The 20837-nt window shown below is 41.6% G+C and overlaps 1 protein-coding gene across 1 annotated transcript in view; it reads left to right on the forward strand.

Moving 5' to 3' along the window:
- The first annotated feature begins 8807 nt into the window (after window positions 1-8807).
- The window catches only part of DOC2B (double C2 domain beta), a 370017-nt gene continuing 357987 nt past the window's right edge, over window positions 8808-20837 (forward strand). Inside the window, exon 1 of the mRNA XM_069971208.1 lies at window positions 8808-9144. Within this exon, the coding sequence (XP_069827309.1) occupies window positions 8808-9144 (337 nt within the window). The remainder of the gene's footprint in view (window positions 9145-20837) is intronic.

The raw sequence follows: 20837 nt of genomic DNA on the forward strand, positions 1-20837 counted from the left end.
AGGCAGTCCTCCCGCTGTATCCACCCGGTGCACGGAGCGGGCAGACAGCGGGAATCTGATGCAGAGCGTTTGGGTTCATACAAACCCGAACCTCGGCAGGTTCGGACCATCCTTAATCCTGATCCCTGCTTGGGCAACACTGTTATGGCCCTGGCCCTCACCCTGGGTAAACATCTAGAGTAATATAAGAAGCAGTGCGGCTGTCACATACTGTAGAGCTTTAGCTTTGGCTGTCCGGACATGATAGGAGTTGTAGTTTTGATACAGCTGGAGAGCCGAGGTTTCCTGCCCCTTTTGTAGAGGCTTACTAACAATAGGCATGCAGTAGTAGAATCTAAAGGGCAATAATGGCAAGTCAGGGATCCTACTAAAATCGAGATACATTTATGGATCCAAAATCAACTAACTGACATACATCAATACATTTATTTTGTATTTTAGACACTTTTTTGTGCTCCAATAGGCACTTTTTAGGATTTTGTATGCATGTGGGCCTCCTAAAGTAGAGGCCTAGAATGCACCAGACTCATTCAAATATAGATTTGTAATTTACTTCTATTTTAAAATCTCAAGTCTTCCCAAACTTATCAGCTGCTGTATGTCCTGCAGGAAGTGGTGTATTCTTTTCAGTCTGACACAGTGCTCTCTGCTGACATCTCTGTCCGAGGCAGGAACTGCTGCTCTGGGCAGTTTTTGTTTTGGACAGAGCTGGCAGCAGAGAGCACTGTGTCAGACTGAAAAGAAAACATTTCCTGCAGGACATACAGCAGCTGATAAGTACTGGAAGGCTTGAGATTTTAAAATAGAAGTAAATTACAAATCTATATAACTTTCTGCAACTATTTGATTTGAAAGAAAAAGATTTTCGCTGGATAACCCCTTAATTCCATGAACCATTTTTTTAGTGCAATAAACTGACATAAAGTAAGATAACCAAGAGGCGGCAAAGGGACGTTTACCTTTAGTCTAACATGTGCCAAATCTATTTAACAAAGCCTGTACTTTGGTAGATTTGCTGAATCCCCTGCATGACTTATCTACACAATTAATATATCCCATAGTGTTTATCCAATGCAAATTCTCAATCATCCAGACTTCAAGCCTAATGTTCAATTAAAAGGCCTTTATCTGTTCATTATTGACAGATTATATTTGGTTTGTGGGTAAAACAAATAAACAGCTTCCTGTTCTTCAGAAGGTGAGAACTATGTGACATTTAACAACTGCACAGTTCCATGGCGCTCTTTTCAATTACTTTCACCCTAAGGGCTCAATTCACACTTCCATATATTGGCTCCATATTAATTCCATTTTTCTTCAGCCAATACATTTAAATGACTTTATTTACATTACCATGTTTTATATGTCTGTTTATTTACATGTCTATGTTTATTTATATGTCTATGTTTGTTTTGTTTTTGATTTTTTCTTTTTTGTTAACCCTTTGAGGACTAAGCCCAAAATGACCCAGTGGACCGTGCAAATTTTCATTTTTGTGTTGTCGTTTTTTTCCTCCTCCTCTTCTAAGAGCTCTAGCACTTTCAGTTTTCTCTCTACAGGGACATGTAAGGGCTTTTTTTTTTTTTACAGGAGAAGTTGTACTGTGTAATGGCGTCTTTCATTTTACCATAACATGTATGACGGAATCCCAAATATATTATTTATGAAGATATAAATTGGTGAAATCGTAAAAAAGAATGCAATATGGTAACGTTTGGGGTGTTCCTGAGTCTACGTAATGCACTATATTGTAAAAGCGACATGATACCAATATTCTATAGGTCAGCCCGAACACAACCATATACAGGTTTACACAGATTCTCTAATGTTATATAGTTTTTCAATGAAATCCTTTTTTTTTTGCAATTAATTATTAATATAATGGGCTTATTGTGGGCCTATTATAACGGTTTTATTTTTTCACCTATGGGGCTGTATGGGGTGTCATTTTTTTCACCATGATCTCTAATTTTTACTAATACCATATTTTTTTATATAAAATGTATCAAAATCAGTAATCCTGGCACTTTTTCCCCTCTTTTCGTTTACGCCATTTGCGATGGCTTGTTATATTTCAATAGATGGGACAATTACGCACGCTACGGTATATAATATGTTTATTTTTATATGTTTTATTTATATAATGGGAAAGGGGGGTGATTTTAACTTTTATTGGGGGGGGGGGGGGCTTTGTGGTAGTGTAATAATGATTTTAACTTTTTTTTTTTTAACACATTTTTAACCCCGGGGGGACTTTTACATACATTACTTTGATTTTATACACTGATCATTGCTATGTTATAGGCATAGCATTGATCAGTGTGATAGGCGATCTGCTCATTTAACCTGCCTGTGCAGGCTCAGTAAACAGAGTGCCGATTGGACGGCACGGAGGCAGGTGAGAGACCTCCGGCGGTCCGTTACAACGATCAGGACCCCTGCATTCACACTGCGGGGGTCCCAATCGGTAAGTGACAGGAGACTCCCCCTGTCACTTACATTTAAATGCCGCGCTCCGATCGTGGCATTTAAGGGGTTATTGACACGCTGCAGCGAATCATTAACGGTGAGGGCCGGCTGCTCACTGCAGACGGCCCCCATCTCCTATGAAGCTTTATAGCAAAGGACCACACAGGGTCATCTAGGGGTTAAATTTGTGAACTTGTTAGGCTGGAATCACACTTCGGTTATGTTCACACAAGGTCAAAAAAAGAGAAAAGGGGGCCTCCTTTTCTTATTAAAAAAAGACTTGCGTTACTCCCGCTATTTAATTGTGTTCAGTGCAATGCATTGTAGGAAATGGAATGACAGACGTCCAATGCACACAATGTATAAAATGCAAGACATGTCTTTGCAGATGTCAACATAATGATCATGTCAATTATTTTTGGACGTCTATTGCAAACAGCGGACGTTATTTTCTTTTAGTTGTTCACACACAGTTTTTCTTTTTTTACCATTTTGATTATAAAATACAATCAACTTTTCAATTAGAGACACACCCAAAGGCCCATTAGTGAACCTAAACTAGAATAATGTACCAACAGCCGTCATTTCACTGATGTATGGCCAAACAGCGAAATGACATCTGTCATTTTGACCTCAAATTGAAAGATGTAAATTTTTTTCTTTCCAAAAACGTTGTTAGAACATAGCTTTCTGCTGGGGCTCCAGAGCATGGGTCTCCAAACTGCGGCCCTCCAGCTGTTGCAAAACTACATTTCCCATCATGCCTGGACAGCCAAATCCAAAGCTTTAGCTGTCCGGGCATGATGGGAGTTGTGGTTTCACAACAGCTGGAAGGCCGCAGTTTGGAGACCCATGCTGTAGAGCAGCGCTTCTCAAACTGTGAGGTCCCTGGCTGGAGTCGGGAAGCCCCAGTCACTGCTGATAGCTGCCCGCTCAGCCAGGGATCCATCATCAGCAGCAGCAGCACAGGAGTGGTGGGAGCAGGGTCACGTGATCGGCCAGGAAGAAGAGGGCGGACTCTCAAAGCAGCCTGCTGGGGAGGAAACAGGAAGATGCTATCAAACAGGCATCCAGGGGGACCCGGCCATCCAGCCTCCCTGCATCCAAGCTCCTGACACGTGCACCGCACAGGCAGGAAGCAGTAGAGACACAGGGCCCCCTCCTTACTCCCCCTGGGCCCCTCACTATCTCCTCTAGCTGCTTCCTCCTGTGCTAGGATGTCGGAGAAGGAGGGGGAGGGTCCGGAGCTGCTGTGTGAGGAGGAGAAGATACTCTGCAGGGAAGCTCCAGGGCCCATGCTGCTAAGTGTGTGTGTGTATATTATATATATATATATATATATATATATACACACATACATGTGTGCTGATCTGTGTGTGTATATAAATATATATATATATATATATATATACATGTGTGCTGATCTGTGTGTGTCTGTGTGTGTATATAAATATATATATATATATATATATATATATATATATATGTGTGTGTGTGCTGATCTGTGTGTGTGTGTGTGTGTGTGTGTGTATATATATATACACTCACCGGCCACTTTATTAGGTACACCTGTCCAACTGCTTGTTACCACTTAATTTCTAATCAGCCAATCACATGGCGGCAACTCAGTGCATTTAGGCATGTAGACATAGTCAAGACAATCTGCTGCAGTTCACACCGAGCATCAGAATGGGGAAGAAAGGTGATTTGAGTTCCTTTGAACGTGGCATGGTTGTTGGTGCCAGAAGGGCTGGTCTGAGTATTTCAGAAACTGCTGATCTACTAGGATTTTCACGCACAACCATCTCTAGGGTTTACAGAGAATGGTCCGAAAAAGAAAAAACATCCAGTGAGCGGCAGTTCTGTGGGCGGAAATGCCTTATTGATGCCAGAGGTCAGAGGAGAATGGGCAGACTGGTTCGAGCTGATAGAAAGGCAACAGTGACTCAAATAGCCAACCGTTACAACCAAGGTAGGTAGAAGAGCATCTCTGAACGCACAGTACCTCCAACTTTGAGGCAGATGGGCTACAGCAGCAGAAGACCACACCGGGTGCCACTCCTTTCAGCTAAGAACAGGAAACTGAGGCTACAATTTGCACAAGCTCATCGAAATTGGACAGTAGAAGATTGGAAAAACGTTGCCTGGTCTGATAAGTCTCGATTTCTGCTTGAACATGACAATGAGTTCACTGTACTCAAATGGCCTCCACAGTCACCAGATCTAAATCCAATAGAGCATCTTTGGGATGTGGTGGAACGGGAGATTCGCATCATGGATGTGCAGCCGACAAGTCTGCCGCAACTGTGTGATGCCATCATGTCAATATGGACCAAAATCTCTGAGGAAGCTTCCAGCACCTTGTTGGATCCATGCCACGAAGAATTGAGGCAGTTCTGAAGGCAAAAGGGGGTCCAACCCGTTACTAGCATGGTGTACCTAATAAAGTGGCCGGTGAGTGTGTATATATATATATATATATATATATATATATATATATATATATATATACACACACACACACACACACGTGTGCTGATCTGTGTGTATACATGTGTGCTGATGTCATGTGTATACATGCATGTGTGATGATGACTGTGATATCTGTGTGTATACATGTGTAAAATTACCTATTTGTTGGGCTCTAGTGGGGTTATTAATTATTTGTGGAACACCATTGGGATTATCAACTATTTGTGGCACGCTCTGACAGTGCCAGGAGCATTGCATGCATAGAAATGGGGTAAGGAGGAGAAAGAGAGCTGCACCAGAAAGAGGACGCTAAGAATGGAATCATACTGGGGTGTGTGTGTGCGGGGAAGCTGGCAGGTGAGTAGAGAGCTGGGTCACAGAGGAAGGAGTGCTGCACTGTGGTGCTAGTTTACAGGTGGAGCAGTATGTGGTGTTGTGTTACTGCAGGTGGAGCAGTATTTATTTCTGCACTTTGCTGCTGCTTTGGGATATAATGTGCACTACATGGTGGTATCAGGCAATGCATAGTAGTAAGTGTTTGTTGGTGAGGCCCGAGCATCAATATGGAACGCCAAGTGAGGCACGAGAACAAAAAGTTTGAGAAGCACTGCTCTAGAGCCTGGTTGAATAGTCCCTTTAGCACCAGAAAACAGAACAGGGTGGTCTGTTCAAGAACAAACACTAACTTGGATGCACATAGATACTCCAGAGATTTCATTGAATTCAATAGGGTCTGCCCAGTCTCCGTCAGGTGTTTATTTTACAGGATTTAAATGGACAAATTATTACTGCTTGCAGAACTTTGTCTGCCCAGAACCTGCCAAATAAATGGAACTTGAGATGGAGCCTTCGGAAGTGTGAACCTAGCCTCCCATATAATATAAAAAGATACAGTACAGAACAAAAAAAAGATGGTATATCTGTGTTTGATCTGCATTTAGTAGGAATCCCCCCCCCCAAAAAAAAATAAATAAATAAAAATTACTATGACAGATTTTGCTACTAGAAATTGATGGATCAATCCCTTACACCTTGCTTGTTCATCACACGATTTCTCTGGAGTGGGACCATTCTTTCTCCAAGGACCCTATAGAAGCTGCATGGTCTGCTTTTATGTCAGTATACTGTGGATTACAATATCTTTCATCAACTCCAGTGCTACACAAGCATTCTATACAGCAGACATATAGTAGGATTGTCTACATCCAGCTGTGAAGTAGATGACCACAGCAGGAAGAGGAGATGGATGTATGCGGTAACTTACACTGAAAGAGGAGTGTATTCTGTACCAATGAGTGGCGGTAATCTGTGGCGTACATGGAAGAAGCTACCTATGGGGGCATGTGACTAATATATGTAACATTGGTATTATTATGGCTGGCACTCGGTGGGCATTTTAACTGGGATAGGAAATAGGTGTAAGGGTATGTGCTAACTACAGAATCCACGCGAATAACCTCCAGCAGATTCCGCTGACATACCCCTCCCCCCCCCCCAACGAGCTCCCGATAACATCTTGCGGGTTCCGCCGCTCGCTCCCACTTGTAGTTCCTCCTGTCCCGTAGGCTCCATTCTATGCTCAGGCAGATTCCGCTGTCTGCCCAAAGTATTGTCATGAGTGAGACTTTATACTTTATGGCTAACTGTGCCAGTCATTGGCTATGTTCACACATAGTATTTCCATCAGTCTTTTTTCAACCAAAACCAGGAGTGGGTTGAAAACACAGAAACTGGACCAATCTTTCCATTATAATTTCCCCTATCAGTTCAACTCCTCGTTTTGGTTGAAAAAATACTGATGGAAATACTGATGAAAATACTATGTAAGAACACAGCCCATGACTGGCACAGTTAGGGGCTGCAGATAGAGTTGAGTGTAACTTGAGTATACTGGAGTCCGATTGCTTTTCATTTGAATACCGGTGGCTAAAGAAGATGAATTCAGCCCAAGAAACTCCTGGAAAACATGGATACAGGCTATGGCCGATTGCCCCAGCAATTGTACCCCTCCAGATAGGGTAGGCAGTGGTGTTGTAGATGGGTGCCTGCCCTGACAACCCTAGTCCCATCCCTGCAGATAACCACTTAAAGGGGTTGTCTAGTGAAAGTATTTTTATTTCAAATGAACTGGTGTCAGAAAGTTATATAGATTTTTAATGTACTTCTATTTACCTCTACCTCTACTTATCAGCTGCTGTTTGTCCTGCAGGAAATTTTTTATTTTCAGTCTGACATAGTGCACTTTGCTGCCACCTCTGTCTGTGACAGGAACTGTCCAGAGCAGGAGAGGTTTTCTAAGGGGATTCCCGTAGAAAACCTCTCCTGCTCTGGACAGTTCCTGTCTAGGACAGAGATTTTAGCAGAGAGCACTGTGTTAGACTGAAAATGAAACATTTCCTGCAGGACAAACAACAGCTGATAAGTATTGGAAGACTTGAGATATTTTTAATGAATGTAAATTTCAAATCTACATAACTTTCTGACACCAGTTCATTTGAAAGAAATAGATTTTTGCGGGACAACCCCTTTAAAAAAAAGCAGTCTACTAGAGCATAAACAACAATCTCTTTAAGTTTCACATTTTTACATTTTAATTTCACAAGATTAGCTGATTTCCATTTAGCCAAACTGCATTTAACCCAACTTTTAATAATCACTTGTAAAGTGGTGAACATATGGTTATTTATATAGTGCGGTATTTTAAGCCAACATCACATCTCCTGACATCTCTCTAATAGAATACTGTAATACATGTCACGCATAGGTTCCTACTATTATACTGTGTAGTATCATTTTTATTTCCCTGTATCCCTCTGCAAAGGAAAGTAGATTTTCCTATGCATTGCAAAAGAGGTACGCCAATGCATAATACCATCATGTCAGAACGCATATATCGCGTGCATGGGGCTGTGAACATGTTGAAGGTATACATTAGGGAATTTCCTGGCATATGCCATTAACCTGTATGAAAGCAATATGTGAGACTACCTAAATAATCCAGGTTAGGCATCATGGCAGATGTAGTATGCCACACTGGATCACATCAGCCGCCTCGCCATCAGGACACATCCACCCTGACTGGAGGTTGCACGCAATTAACACCGCTTTATAAACTATCAATTTGCCACCAATGTGTAAGTGTAGCAGTCTGTTGTGCTAATGAAAAAACGTACAATTCTGATGCTAACATTTTGCTCTTCTCCCTCTCTATTCTTTTATTTTTATTTTTTCAACCGTAATGGAAAATGATTAACATGCTGTGCATGAAAGTTGTAAACCGTGTAGTATTAACCCTATGTGTGCCTTCGGGCAGCATAAGGTTTAGCAATAGCTGTTGAGGAAAAGCTAAGGGAGAGGAGGGGGGAAAGGCAGCAGCGTCTGCAATTGTTCCTTTCTGCCGTTGAGCTGTTTAAGAATCAAGAAATGTCATTTGTTCTGAAGTCCCTAATTTTGACAGTCACCGAGCCTAATTGTGATGCTGGCAGGCTGGAAGGTAGAGAGCTGCTGAGTGCACCTGACCCATCCCTCATTCCTTTGCTTCCTGTATTTTGCTTGGTTGCTAACAAGTGACATCACCCAATACACACACCCCTCCTGCCTGTCAGTTCTTCTCTCCCTTACGCTTAGGATTAGCAGTCACTGGGAGGATAAGGATCGTTTGTGGCTGCAGAAAGCTATAGACACTATGTGAAAGGTGTCTGAAAGTCCAAGCGAGAGAACAACATCCCCTACAGCAGCATCTCCGATCTTCTTTTTTTTTTTTTTGCAAGGAAAATATTTGCTTCTTTATGTAGTTGAACTTCAGTAAAACCACTCTCTTTCTGCAATCCATTCTCTGGTTTGGGCTTTGGAACAGAATCGCATGCATGACACTCCGAAAAGGAGAGAAAATGACCATAAGCATCCAGGAGCATATGGCCATTGATGTTTGCCCAGGTCCCATCAAGCCGATCAAACAAATATCTGACTATTTCCCCCGTTTTCCTCGCGGTATCCCCACCACCGTAACCCGTAGTAATTCCCTAAAATCTAACGTGAGCCAACCGTCTGTTAGCCCATCAGAAAGTTCCAAAGAGGAAGAGGAAGATGTGGACAAATTATTTGGGGCATATGGAGCAGCTTCTACGACCATGGCCACTACCGCACTACCTTCTAAACATGAGGAGGAAGTGGACCTGGATGGATATGATTCAGACGACTGCAGTAAGTTGCATGAATACTACATTACTGTATCGATTGACAGGTGTGCCAATTTTTCATGTCACGTGGGGCATCGTGCCCTGTTGAGTTATAGTGCGATAACTTGCTTTGCATTCATGAAATTTGGGTGATATTCTAACTTCTAAATAAGTCATAATAGTAGTTTTTTTTACTACCATTTATCCATAGGTAACACAGGGAATCTTACATGTGTGATTAGGCGAAGCTAACATCATACAATAATAATATAGCTGTACAAACGTTGTAAGGTATAAACTACACATGTGGCTCCAGTTGTTTCATAGTTATGTTTATTCGCATTGTATGGACCATCTGTTGCCCTACTAGGTAAATGATATTGGCTTTGATGGTTCAAGTTCCTTATGGGGACTCTGCTAAGGAAAAAGGTCTAACAAGCATGTCTTACAATCTTATATTGGAGTCAACCGAAGATGAACGGTTTGTTTATAAAGCCACCAGTTGCTGTCTAGTGCCGAGCACCATGCACAATGCTGAGTTAAGGAGAGGGATGCATCCTATGTTGCCTGGCTGAGCGGAGATTTTCATTCAATGTCAGACTGTAACTGCTTTAGCTCTGCTGATCTGCTAAAGGTGCCTGCCAGCTTCTTATAAAACAGCTCTGCCTTGATAGAGAGCAGAATCCCCTGTCTATTGTTAATAGAGGATTTCTATGTCAGCAACTGTTGAATATTTTTTCCTGCAGATTCCCAGATATTGTTATTCAGACCATGTTATTAAGATTCGTAGATGGGTTTTAGGCTGAAGGATAGACTGATCGCAGACGGAAAACCTTTTCGGAGGATGCTCCTGGCATAGCATCTCACTTCAGAACGGCAGAAACATATTTATGTATGGGCAGCTTCTTGACGATCGTCAGGACCATTGTCGGCAATGGTTAAATTCATACAGTCCGTGTATAGTTTCATGTTGACACAAAACGTGCGATACACAACTTTTCATGGGGAAATGTACAAATCATAGAGATTTAGAAATGTATTGGCTTTATATACTCATGATGTACCATGATTTGGAATAATTCTCTGCACATATATATACACTTACTAAATATATATATATACACACACACTTAGTAAATAAATATATATATTATGTCTACCTCTTCAGAAGGGCCAATTCACTTCATAACAGATTTGTAAAGAACCCGATGAGCTGCCCCTGTAAGCCTCCTGTTAGGCCAGAATCTGTGCCACATTGAGGGATCCAATCACATGATGGGAGATTTCCAGGCCTAGAATGTAATTCATCTCTGGAGGCTTCCTGCTCTGCCCAATAGAAATCTGACATGCGTATGGCTGAATATATCTGAATAGATGTCATACGGCAGCCAGATATATCTTGCTTTTATTAATGGAAAGGCACAACTTCCAATCCACTCACCTGAGATGATGCCTCATATGACAAGGTGAATTTGCTTCTATTGGAACGATATTACAATGTGCATATGTTACATTAGTCCAATTGCTTGGATGTAATTATCTAATCCTAAAAGTGGATTACTTGCCTTTGTAACTGGATGCATCCTGTGTCAATAAATAGCATCCACCAGCGCACTTTAGGAAACGTCTAAGTGTATTTTTGTTCTTGATGATATCAGCCATGATTACAAGGGGTGCTTTGTGGAGATGGCACGATTTGTATTTGCAACTCATGGATCTGTTATTACCTGCAGGCTCCTAACAGCTGAGCCACATCCACAGCTCGGAGATGAAAGGACATATATTTGCTTTTCAATTTCATTTACCATTATCTTTTGGGAAGAAGAGAATCTCTGCACTTTTTCTTTTTTTTAGTCTCTAAAGAAATTACTTTTTGTATTTTTACACATGCCAGGTAAACAGTCAGTTCAATCTAATGATTTGCCACTTCGCGACTAGGTTAATCCTGGTTTAGCATAATAACTTGTAGACATCACTGCTCAAATGGAACTGCTAAGCACAACCCTCATCTATGTGTGTGCTTGTAGAGTAGTCCTTACCTGCTTCTTCCTGTATGAATCGCAGACATGACTAAAACTATTGATAGATGCAACAGTTGCATATAAAACAGGGACGGAAATATACTCTGTGGACGGAAATATACTGACAGTGGTTTGGCCTAAGATTAGATGACGACTTGTTCCGAACTCCAGGGCATGTTTCAATAATGTACTTTGGTGACCCTGTCACATATGACTAAATTCAGCTCTATTCTGTCACATCTTCTGATGTGCAAACATTTTCCTATGTTGTTAGTAAAGATGTGGACGTGTGACTTATGTAAAGCGGTTTGGACGATCAGAGGAGCTTTTGCTTTGTGTTTCTTTTTCAAGTGGTGGAAAATATCCCTAGAAATAAGATAATTCATCCATTCTAATAAAGAGTTAAAGTGACACTGAAATTATAACTTTCAAAATCTAAATCAGCAGAGGATGTGATAAAAAGCAAGTTTGCAATTTACAGTCATTATTAGAGATGAGGGAACCTGGAGCATGCTCGAGTCCATCCGAACTTGAACTTTCGGCATTTGATTAGCGGTGGCTGCTGAACTTGGATAAAGCCCTAAGGCTATGTGGAAAACATGGATATAGTCATTGGCTGTATCCATGTTTTCCAGACAACCTTAGAGCTTTATCCAAGTTCAGCAGCGCCAGCTAATCAAATGCCGAATGTTCAGGTTCGGATCGACTTGAACCCGGTTCACTCATCTCTAGTCATTATTATTATTTTTTCTTTTTGTAGTTATCACGGCACTTCCTGTGTTCTGACAGTTTTTTTCCAAAGAGTCTAAACACAGGAAGTCCCGTGTTTCCCAGGTCATCTGACCACTCACAGGGAAGGCAGTCATGTGATTGACGGACACATTGAGCCATGATACTCTGTACTGGTCAGACTTCCTGGGAGACATTCATGAAGCTTACGTCTGAGGAGTACACCAGGGAGAAGGCACAGATTTGCGCCTTCTCCCTGGTCTACGACCGTCGTATTCCCCGCCCATTGGAGGGGGGAGGGGTACACAGCAAGGCTGCTCCTCAGTTATCATGATTTACGCCTGTGCGCAAGCGTAAATCATGATTCAAATCTGCTTCCATCAGGTGTAGATTTTTTGCACCAGGCACAGGGTCGGGCGCATGGACGGCCAGATTCACCAGGAGGCATGCACCTCTTAGTGAATTCTTGCGGGGACAAAGGGTTGGGGCCTAATTTAAGACTGGCCTACAAGCAAAGTTAATCTTGATAAGCGTAGGAAAAGTCGGCATAAAATAGTGAAAATTAATAAATGTCCCCCACTTTGTTAAATCAGTTTTTTTCAAGGAGACTGGACCTGGATACAAGAATTTGTTTTATAGCATGATAAAAAAAAAAAAATCTAAATTGCAAACTTGTTTCATTTCACATCTGCATTTGATTGAGATTTTGAAAGTTATAACGACAGGGACACTTTAAGGTTTTCCCCTCCATTTCCTATTTTGCCACTTCTAGGAGGCATCTGAATAATTCTGTATACAGTAGATAATATATTAGACAAAGTCCTACCACATAGGACTTTGTGTTTTTAGTTTAAGAAAGCTATCCTACTGGTTGATATTGTATCCATATCAAGCAATAATTGTCCATAGTACTTGGCACTGCTGAATACCTCGTATACATACCTATATGATTTTTTTTTTTTATGCGGGATTGTGCGGTGCTTCTACTCCCATGGAATCTGTTAGGGAAATAAAAACTCCCATTGGTAAAAGTTCTAGCACACAACAGTATGAGCCCATGTGTGTGTGCCATTGCATTTCATATATATGGCTAAACTTTGCAACGGCAATGGTGATGACTAGAGATGAGTGAACCTCAAGCTTGAATGCTCTGTATTTGATTACCAGTGGCTGAAGAAGTTGGATACAGTCCTAAGGCCACCTCGAAAGCATGTATACAGCTTTAGACCGCATCTACCTTCATCAGCCACCGGTAATCATATGCCGAGAGTTTGGGTTTGAACAAGCCTGAACATGCTCGTCAAAGTTCCCAAGACTGGATCCAGCTTTTCCAGACACCTGGAGCAGAGTGGCATGGAATTCAAAGACAGCCGTCTGACAAGCCGATAACCGATCCCAGCAAAGAGCTTTGCTACTACTGTAAAATCCATAATCCAAATCTCACAAAAAGTTGAATTGTGAACGAGAAAAAATTGTATGGTACTGTGTTAGCCAGAAAAATCCATATGGTGGTAAATACTTTCGATCAAAGTAGGAGTGATACCTTTATTGGCCAACAAAAAAGTGTTATAATTATGAGCTTTCAGGATTAAAAGATCCCTTCGTCAGACAAATTGACAAATGAATGACTTACAGACACAGCACAACATTTTAGGGATGCAACAAGCAAGAAGAGAGACACATCTGTGAATCAGGGGGAGAAGCGTTGTGTCGGGGGGGGGGGGGGAAGGTAGATGCACCTATTTTATTGGCACAGGGCTGCAAATATAAAAGTTGTTTTTTAGGACAATAACTGCATCACCTGTTGAACAGACCCCAGGGCAGATCCTGAATTAAAAGCAGCAATCTGAAGGTACAAGTGGTTTGGGGTGGGAGAGATTGTGGGTACAGAGACGCTTTAAGCCAAAGCAGAAACAAACCATGTTCACACTAGTGAAATACAGACATAAGGACAGCTAGCGAAAATGTAACAACTGTCGCAACAGCCATAGCTGGTGATCAAAGCTCGAAACCAAGGTTTATCAGGCATAGTCATGACAGATAGCCCCTAAAGCAAAGCACTAAAAGATATGTATATATATATTTTTCTAAATGAGTTTCTAATTCAAACCATAGACTTGTAGGATCCTCCATAACATGGTAATGTGTAAAAAAGACTACAGAGGAATGTGTACATGATATGAAAAGCAAGAATTAGAATTCTAGGTTAGTTGGCTGTTACAAAATTATCCACTCATTTGTTAACCCAATTATAATCCAATTGTTTATTACTATAACAAAGTTTCAATTTGCATAACCAATAAACATAGGTTTTTTTTACATGAAAATCAGGAAAAGAGGAATTATTCAACAAATCATGTTAGGCCTTAATCCCACGTCCCGCAAAGTTGTCTGTAATTGCAGATCAGCACTCATGGTTCTACCTAATGCTGCGTTTACACGAAACGATAATTGGCCCGCTCGTACGATTAACGATGTCGAAGTAACAATTTTTTTTCCATAACGATCAGCGTTTAGACGGAACGATACATCGTGCGGAAAATTCGTTTTGCGATCGCTTAAGCTTATCTCACACATTGGTTAAATCGGCGAACGACTGTTTACACGGAACAATCTGCGATTTTTTTGCGAATGACGATTTGAGAACATGTTGTAAGATCAAAATGAACGATTTCTCGTTCGTCGTTTGATCGTTCGCTGCGTTTACACGTACGATTATCGTTCGAATTGGATTGTTATCGCGCAAATTCGCACGATAATCGTTACGTGTAAACACACCATAATGCTCATTGATTTCTATTGTGCTATTCACGTGTTCCGCTTTTTCACGGATCTGCAATCCATTCCGTGACAAGATAGGACATGCCCTAGTGCGGATCGTGATTAGCCAATAGAAGTCTATGGAATCCATGTTTTCACAATGTCATGGATCAAATCTAAGCAAACTAGCTCAGTTTTTATTTTTTTTTTACCAGTTCAACATTTTTGGAGCATCAGATGTGGATGCAGTACAGGTCAAATTTTTCACAGATCACAGAATAAAAATAGCGGACCTATATGCAGACCTAAAAAATCACTGAATGTGTAAATAAGGCTTAGTGTTGGGCAGTAAAGGTATGTCTATGCTATATCCTGGAGGAATATTGGGTTTATGTCAGAGAGGGAGAAACAGTGGAAGGTTCATTATACTCATAAATACTGTGTTTTTTGAACTTACAAAAAAAAAATGCACTGAACTTGTTTCTGAGAATATTGTGGGATGAGGGATAAGGTATACCATAAGCCTAATGATGACAGTTGTTTTCTGTCTAACGTCTAAACAGACGTGTTTCCTATGATACATTGGTAATTAACATTTTGAAATGTCACAGGTATTACACTGATATCGGTATAAAGAGACACTGTCTTTGGCATTCTAGAGTATTTACAATACAGGCCAAATGCATATACCTTGCCCAATTTATGTCTGTTGACCTTTTAGTGGTTTGTTAGTTATACATGCTCTTAAAAGGAGCTGGTTTTGTGTTCCTTCCACCGGCTTCAATGTTTGCACTGTAAAAATACTGCATGACTTCTTAAAGACATATACAGTGTAAGACCCGACAACCTGTGTTATGCCTTGTGCATGGTCTTAGGTGGGTGGTGTACTGCCCTCCTAAGGCTTGGCATTAGGTAACAAACTTGGAGGAATAGATGAAAAATAAAGAAGCAGAGTTCACAAAAAATTATTATTGCCCCCCCCCCCCGGTAGGCGCTGGCACGTATACTCACCACAGCTAATTGGTGTCCCGCGGTGCCGTTGAAATCCGGCGCGCGCTCACTTCCCCCTTTGCTGTGTCTCCTCTTCTGTCTCCTGTGATTGTACGCTGGAACTCATGCACTTTCAAGCATTCTCTATGGAAGCGCGTAACTTCCGGCGTTCAATCACAGGACATAGAAGAGGAGTCACAGCAGAGGCAGAAGTGAGCGCCACAGGACCGGAACAAAGCTGTGCTGCGGGACACCGATCAGCTGTGGTGAGTATAAGTGCCAGCACCTACCACGGGGGCCAATAATAATTTTTTGTGAACTGCTTCTTTAAGTCTGCAAGCTTGCATCTTCTCATGCTACAGATATGTCCACCCTTACCATTCATGAATTAAGGATTCTGATTTCTCATGCTACAAACTCAATACTGTAGATTGCAACGGGCTATCGTAACCACTAGGTGACTAGACATAGACACTAGGGATGAGCGAACCGGCCGAGGTTCGGGTTAGTATGAACCTGAATTATCGGCTTCTGATTCCCACTGTCTGCCTGCTCCGTGGAGAGGGTGGATACAGCCTGAGGACCGCCTGGAAAACTGGGATACAGCCTATGGCTATGGTTGTATCCCAGTTTTCCAGGCGGTCCTCAGGCTGTATCCATCCTCTCCACGGGGCTCCATGTTTTTGTCTAAGCCAGTAATCTCATGATCAGTAGTGTAGCTATAAGGGTGGCAGAGCTTGCAGCAGGGCTCCCAAGGCTACAGGCACCCTTTACCACACTAAAGTTGACTTCTGCTAGCTAAGGTCCCATGCACACGTCAGGAAAATCTATCCCGAGTCCTTTTTAGGAAATCTGGATAGATTTTCTGACCCATAGGGTTCTGTTGAGCACAAACGGCCGTTTCCAAAAAAAAAGATCTGGACATTATAGGACATGTCCTATTTTGGTCTGGAACTTAAGCACAAATGCCCCATAGAATCCCATAGGAGCATCCAGACAGCTAAAGATGTGCATCCCAAGACTGTCTGGAATTCCGGATGTGCTGATTGCCAGCCCAAACCAGTGTCAGCAATGGGGCAAGTATCTGGCTCTTTGAAAGTATGTGCCCATAATCAGTAGTGTATGTAGTTAAATGCAGTGCTGTGCTTGATAGGACAAGAAGCCATTGGCTCCTGACCCCCATCGATAGGAATGCCCCAGGGCTGTATTTCTCTTATTCATCACTTGTCTAAACATTGCACATGGGGCTTAACTATCCAGCACATGTCCAGTGTTTAGACAGTTTAAAAGTTTTTAGGACAATAACTGCATCACCTGCTGAACGGACCCCAGGACAAATCTTGGCTTAAAAGCAGCTATGCTATGGTACAATCAGTTGTTGTTGTTTTTTTTTTGTTTTTTTTTTGGGGGGGGGGCCGATTGTGGGTACAGAATTGCTTTAATTTTTCGAATTACTCTCATTTATTCTCTGGAAGGATTTCTTCCAGCAAGTATATAGGTAACACCCTGCCTTGCATAGTGACAGGCAACCTATTCCTCCTCTCTGGGTTCTTGTTTCTCTTCTCCAATCACCTCTGTGACCGTGACGTGGTATAATTTAAAACTCTGCCATTTCCTATGCCTTACACCTGCTATAGGATTGCTCTTGTGTGCCTATACTAGCTTTGTTCTAGCTATCTTTTCTCATTGGTTTCCTGACTTTAGCTTGTGCCCCTGACTACGTGGTTTGCCTATTGATTTGGTCTGTTATTTTGGTCCTCTGTTTGTTTTTTTTACCTGTTTACCTGTTTCTGTTTACCTCATTGCATTTGTCTGTGTTTTCTGTGTACCCTGACCAGTCCTAACACTATATACATATGCTTACCAATTGTGCCTCCACCACCACCTCCAAAAAAAGAAGAAAAAAAAGTGAAAAAAAAACAAACAAAAAAAAACAAAAGCACTGAAAAAAAAAAATGTGCTCAATGTATATGGCGGCACGGTATAGCTATAGGGTTCTATATATCAAACATAAGTAAACTATGATTGATCTTTTTTATGATGGTACATGTTTTATTTAAGGGTCTCAAAATGGCAGTCAACTATTCTTTGTGATACAAGTGTAAAACAGACCAAACATACTTATCATTAGACTATGTTTAGTCTGCTGAATCCAATGGCAACACCAACGCAATGCCGCAATATGTGTCAACATACCTTTTTGGCAGTATCCCAATGTACCTACCTGTTCGTTATATTGCTTGCTAAAGATTTTTGATACTAATATTTCTAAAACAGTGCATTTATATATAGGTCCAGCACAAGCCTAAAGGACAGAAATGGCTGCACATAGCACCCATGGTAGAGAAACGAAAGCTTGTTCAGCTACATTAAAAACCAACATCAGAAGTTAGTATATAATTTGATCAAACCATATTGCCTCATGTACCACGTGCAGGTCTCTGATACACATAAGTCCCTAACCGTATTTTATTTCTCTCTTTTCTGAGTGCTAGCACTCCTCTTTGTAAGACACATGTGACCCTAATTAGCAGGAAGCACCTGTGCACACATGGCAAGCAGATTTTATTCTTCCCATTCTACCTGCAGGAGCAATAGTGAGTAATAAGATCTTGTTCACACATGTGTTGCTTGGTGGCCCCTTTCTCTGCCAGCGGTGGCTGCTGGGTTTGGGGGGGCCCTTGGGGTTTGGTCCTGTGACATTGGGGTTGCAGGGCCATTCTATGGCCTCCCTTCCCTGCTTGCAGTCGCGGACCGACAAAGTGTGGAGTTAGTGTAGGGACTCATGTGAACCAGGGAGCCTGCACATGGTACATGAGGCAATATGGTTTGATCAAATTATATACCAACATCCTGGCGTTAGTTTTTAAATGTAGCCGAGAGGCATTAATGTCATCCATAGGTGTGAGGTGCAGCAACTCCTTTCTCTTCTTGTCCGTATATATAGGTCCAGCAGTTGGGGTTTCCACATATCCAAAAACACAAAGACCCATGCTTTTTATGGATCTCACTTACCTACTATGCTTAACAAACCTACTAAACCAAAGTGACTTTTTATTCTGCGTTTTCTGCAGATATTAAAATACAGAATAATAGAAAATGAAGCCTTACAGGTCATCCGGCTTCCAGAGCTGGTATTTCTACAGTTTAATTAATCACACCAACCACCCTCATAAATCCTGGACTGTCACCTAAGCTGAATGCAACTTGTAATTGAGAAACACTACTTTATTACAAATGACTACAAATTTTACCTGAGGTCTGTTGAATTGGTTTGTATCATTAGGTGTACGGCATGAAATCAATGGAGCGTGTCCATATGTTATCACAATGTCAAAGTGCACATTCTACCAGTGCATTTTTCTTCAGCTTGCTGCCCTTGTCCCCAGTACCACCAGCCTGGCTGGCTTAACCCCTGTAAAGATTTTGTAGTGTGTCTTCAGCTAATATTGGTTTGTTCAAGCTCCTCTTACTTTATAAGAGCTCTATCAAACTGATATATTTGACATATGGGATTTTATTTGATATTTGGGATTTTACTTTATAGACAATTAAAAGGGTTATCAAGGTTAGAGCATTACTGTCATTTGTCATTGCAGAGACCTGCTGTGATCCCAAGATACAGCCAGGTAGAGTGTGCAGTGGCATGCGTTCAATCAAATCCAACTTTGTCACTTCATTACAGTCTATGAAACCAAACAGTTGGATGTTCAGCCAGCCGGGGGGAGGACTCCACTGGTGCGCAATCCCCATGGATGTAGCTCGGGATTGTAGTGGGTCTCATGGTGACAGAAAACTGGTGCTAAACTGCAATACTTGACATAGTCCATGGACGAGAGAGGTGCAGTTTCTGAATTATTATTATTTTTTTTTCTAATGCTGATTTGCAACTGGTGATAAAACACATGTTCAATGTATGGAAGTTTATTTACATGTAAATGGACAAAAAAAAAATTCATAATTGATTGCAATGTGATTATGTTATACAAACATGACAAAATTGACTGACCCTTTGTTTACCAATTTTCCTGTGCAGTACAAAGGGTATGAAATGAGCACCCATTTACTGGGTAACTAAAAGACAGTTTCAGATTGATTATTTAGCAGATAATATTTCCTGCAATATGTGTCTCCAATAGTGACTGTCTTAGCAGGGGCATAGCAGCCATAGCAGCTGTTATGGGGCCCACCGCATCAGGGGGCCCTGTGACCTGCTCCTACAATACACTGGTCCCCCTGAGCTCTTATTATCAGCACCAGGTGTCTGAGCAGGCCTCCCGGGATCTACAAATCCCTCTTTAACTGAAGGCAGTTATGACTACACTTGACAGCTTAGTGGCCAGTCGGGAAGGGGGGGGGGGCCCAATCAAAAATTTGCTATGGGGCCCAGTCATTTCTAGTTACACCCCTGTGTCTTGGCTAATGCTAATATAAATAATAGCTATAAATTGGCCTTTACCTCTGTTAGCCAAACACTATCCCTGCTTAATAAATCCCAGACGGTCAGATTCACGTATTTCAGTTTATCTATAGATGTGTTGACTAGCAGCATTTCAAAGTCTTTAGTTGGCACCTACACATTTCTGAAGATCAAGCCCCCATCAAGCCCAGTTGCTATTACAGAGACCCAATCCCGATGCCAAACACTTCCAGGATTAGGCATGGCCACAAGATGCCACAATTGCTGACTTAGCCAAGCAGCGGCTAAGACGAGATACCTTTTGTTTTTCATTGACTATAATGGACGTTGCATCAACAGTGTACAGTTATAAACTAAGAAAAACATGAAAAAAATCTGTGCAGAAAGAGACCCCATACAAAAAATAGCACCTTCCAGGCACTCAACCATGGGAAATATCAATCACGTTGGACAATAACTATTGCCTCACAGATTACAATAAGTATTGCACATTAATAATTAACTCACATTGCACCAAACTGCGTACTAAGTGTAGACTGTTGATGGCAACAGTTAGTTAATGGATATGAGCAGTGAAAAAAACCCATCCACTTAATGACCCATACTGCAAGTACGTAAATATCCCATTGGATCTTACCCATGATCAATGCTGAGATGGCTCCAGGCCCTGATGTGCATTTCGCATGTATGTAGATGCTTCCTCAGGAGGCCAAGGTACTTGGAAACCTTAGTCCACAGTAGGTAACTTACTGACACTACTGGTCCCATGCTCTCTATGGTCCGTCAGGCTTCCAATAC

This window comes from Dendropsophus ebraccatus, chromosome 5 (genome assembly GCF_027789765.1).
Source record: "Dendropsophus ebraccatus isolate aDenEbr1 chromosome 5, aDenEbr1.pat, whole genome shotgun sequence".
NCBI classification, from domain to species: domain Eukaryota; kingdom Metazoa; phylum Chordata; class Amphibia; order Anura; family Hylidae; genus Dendropsophus; species Dendropsophus ebraccatus.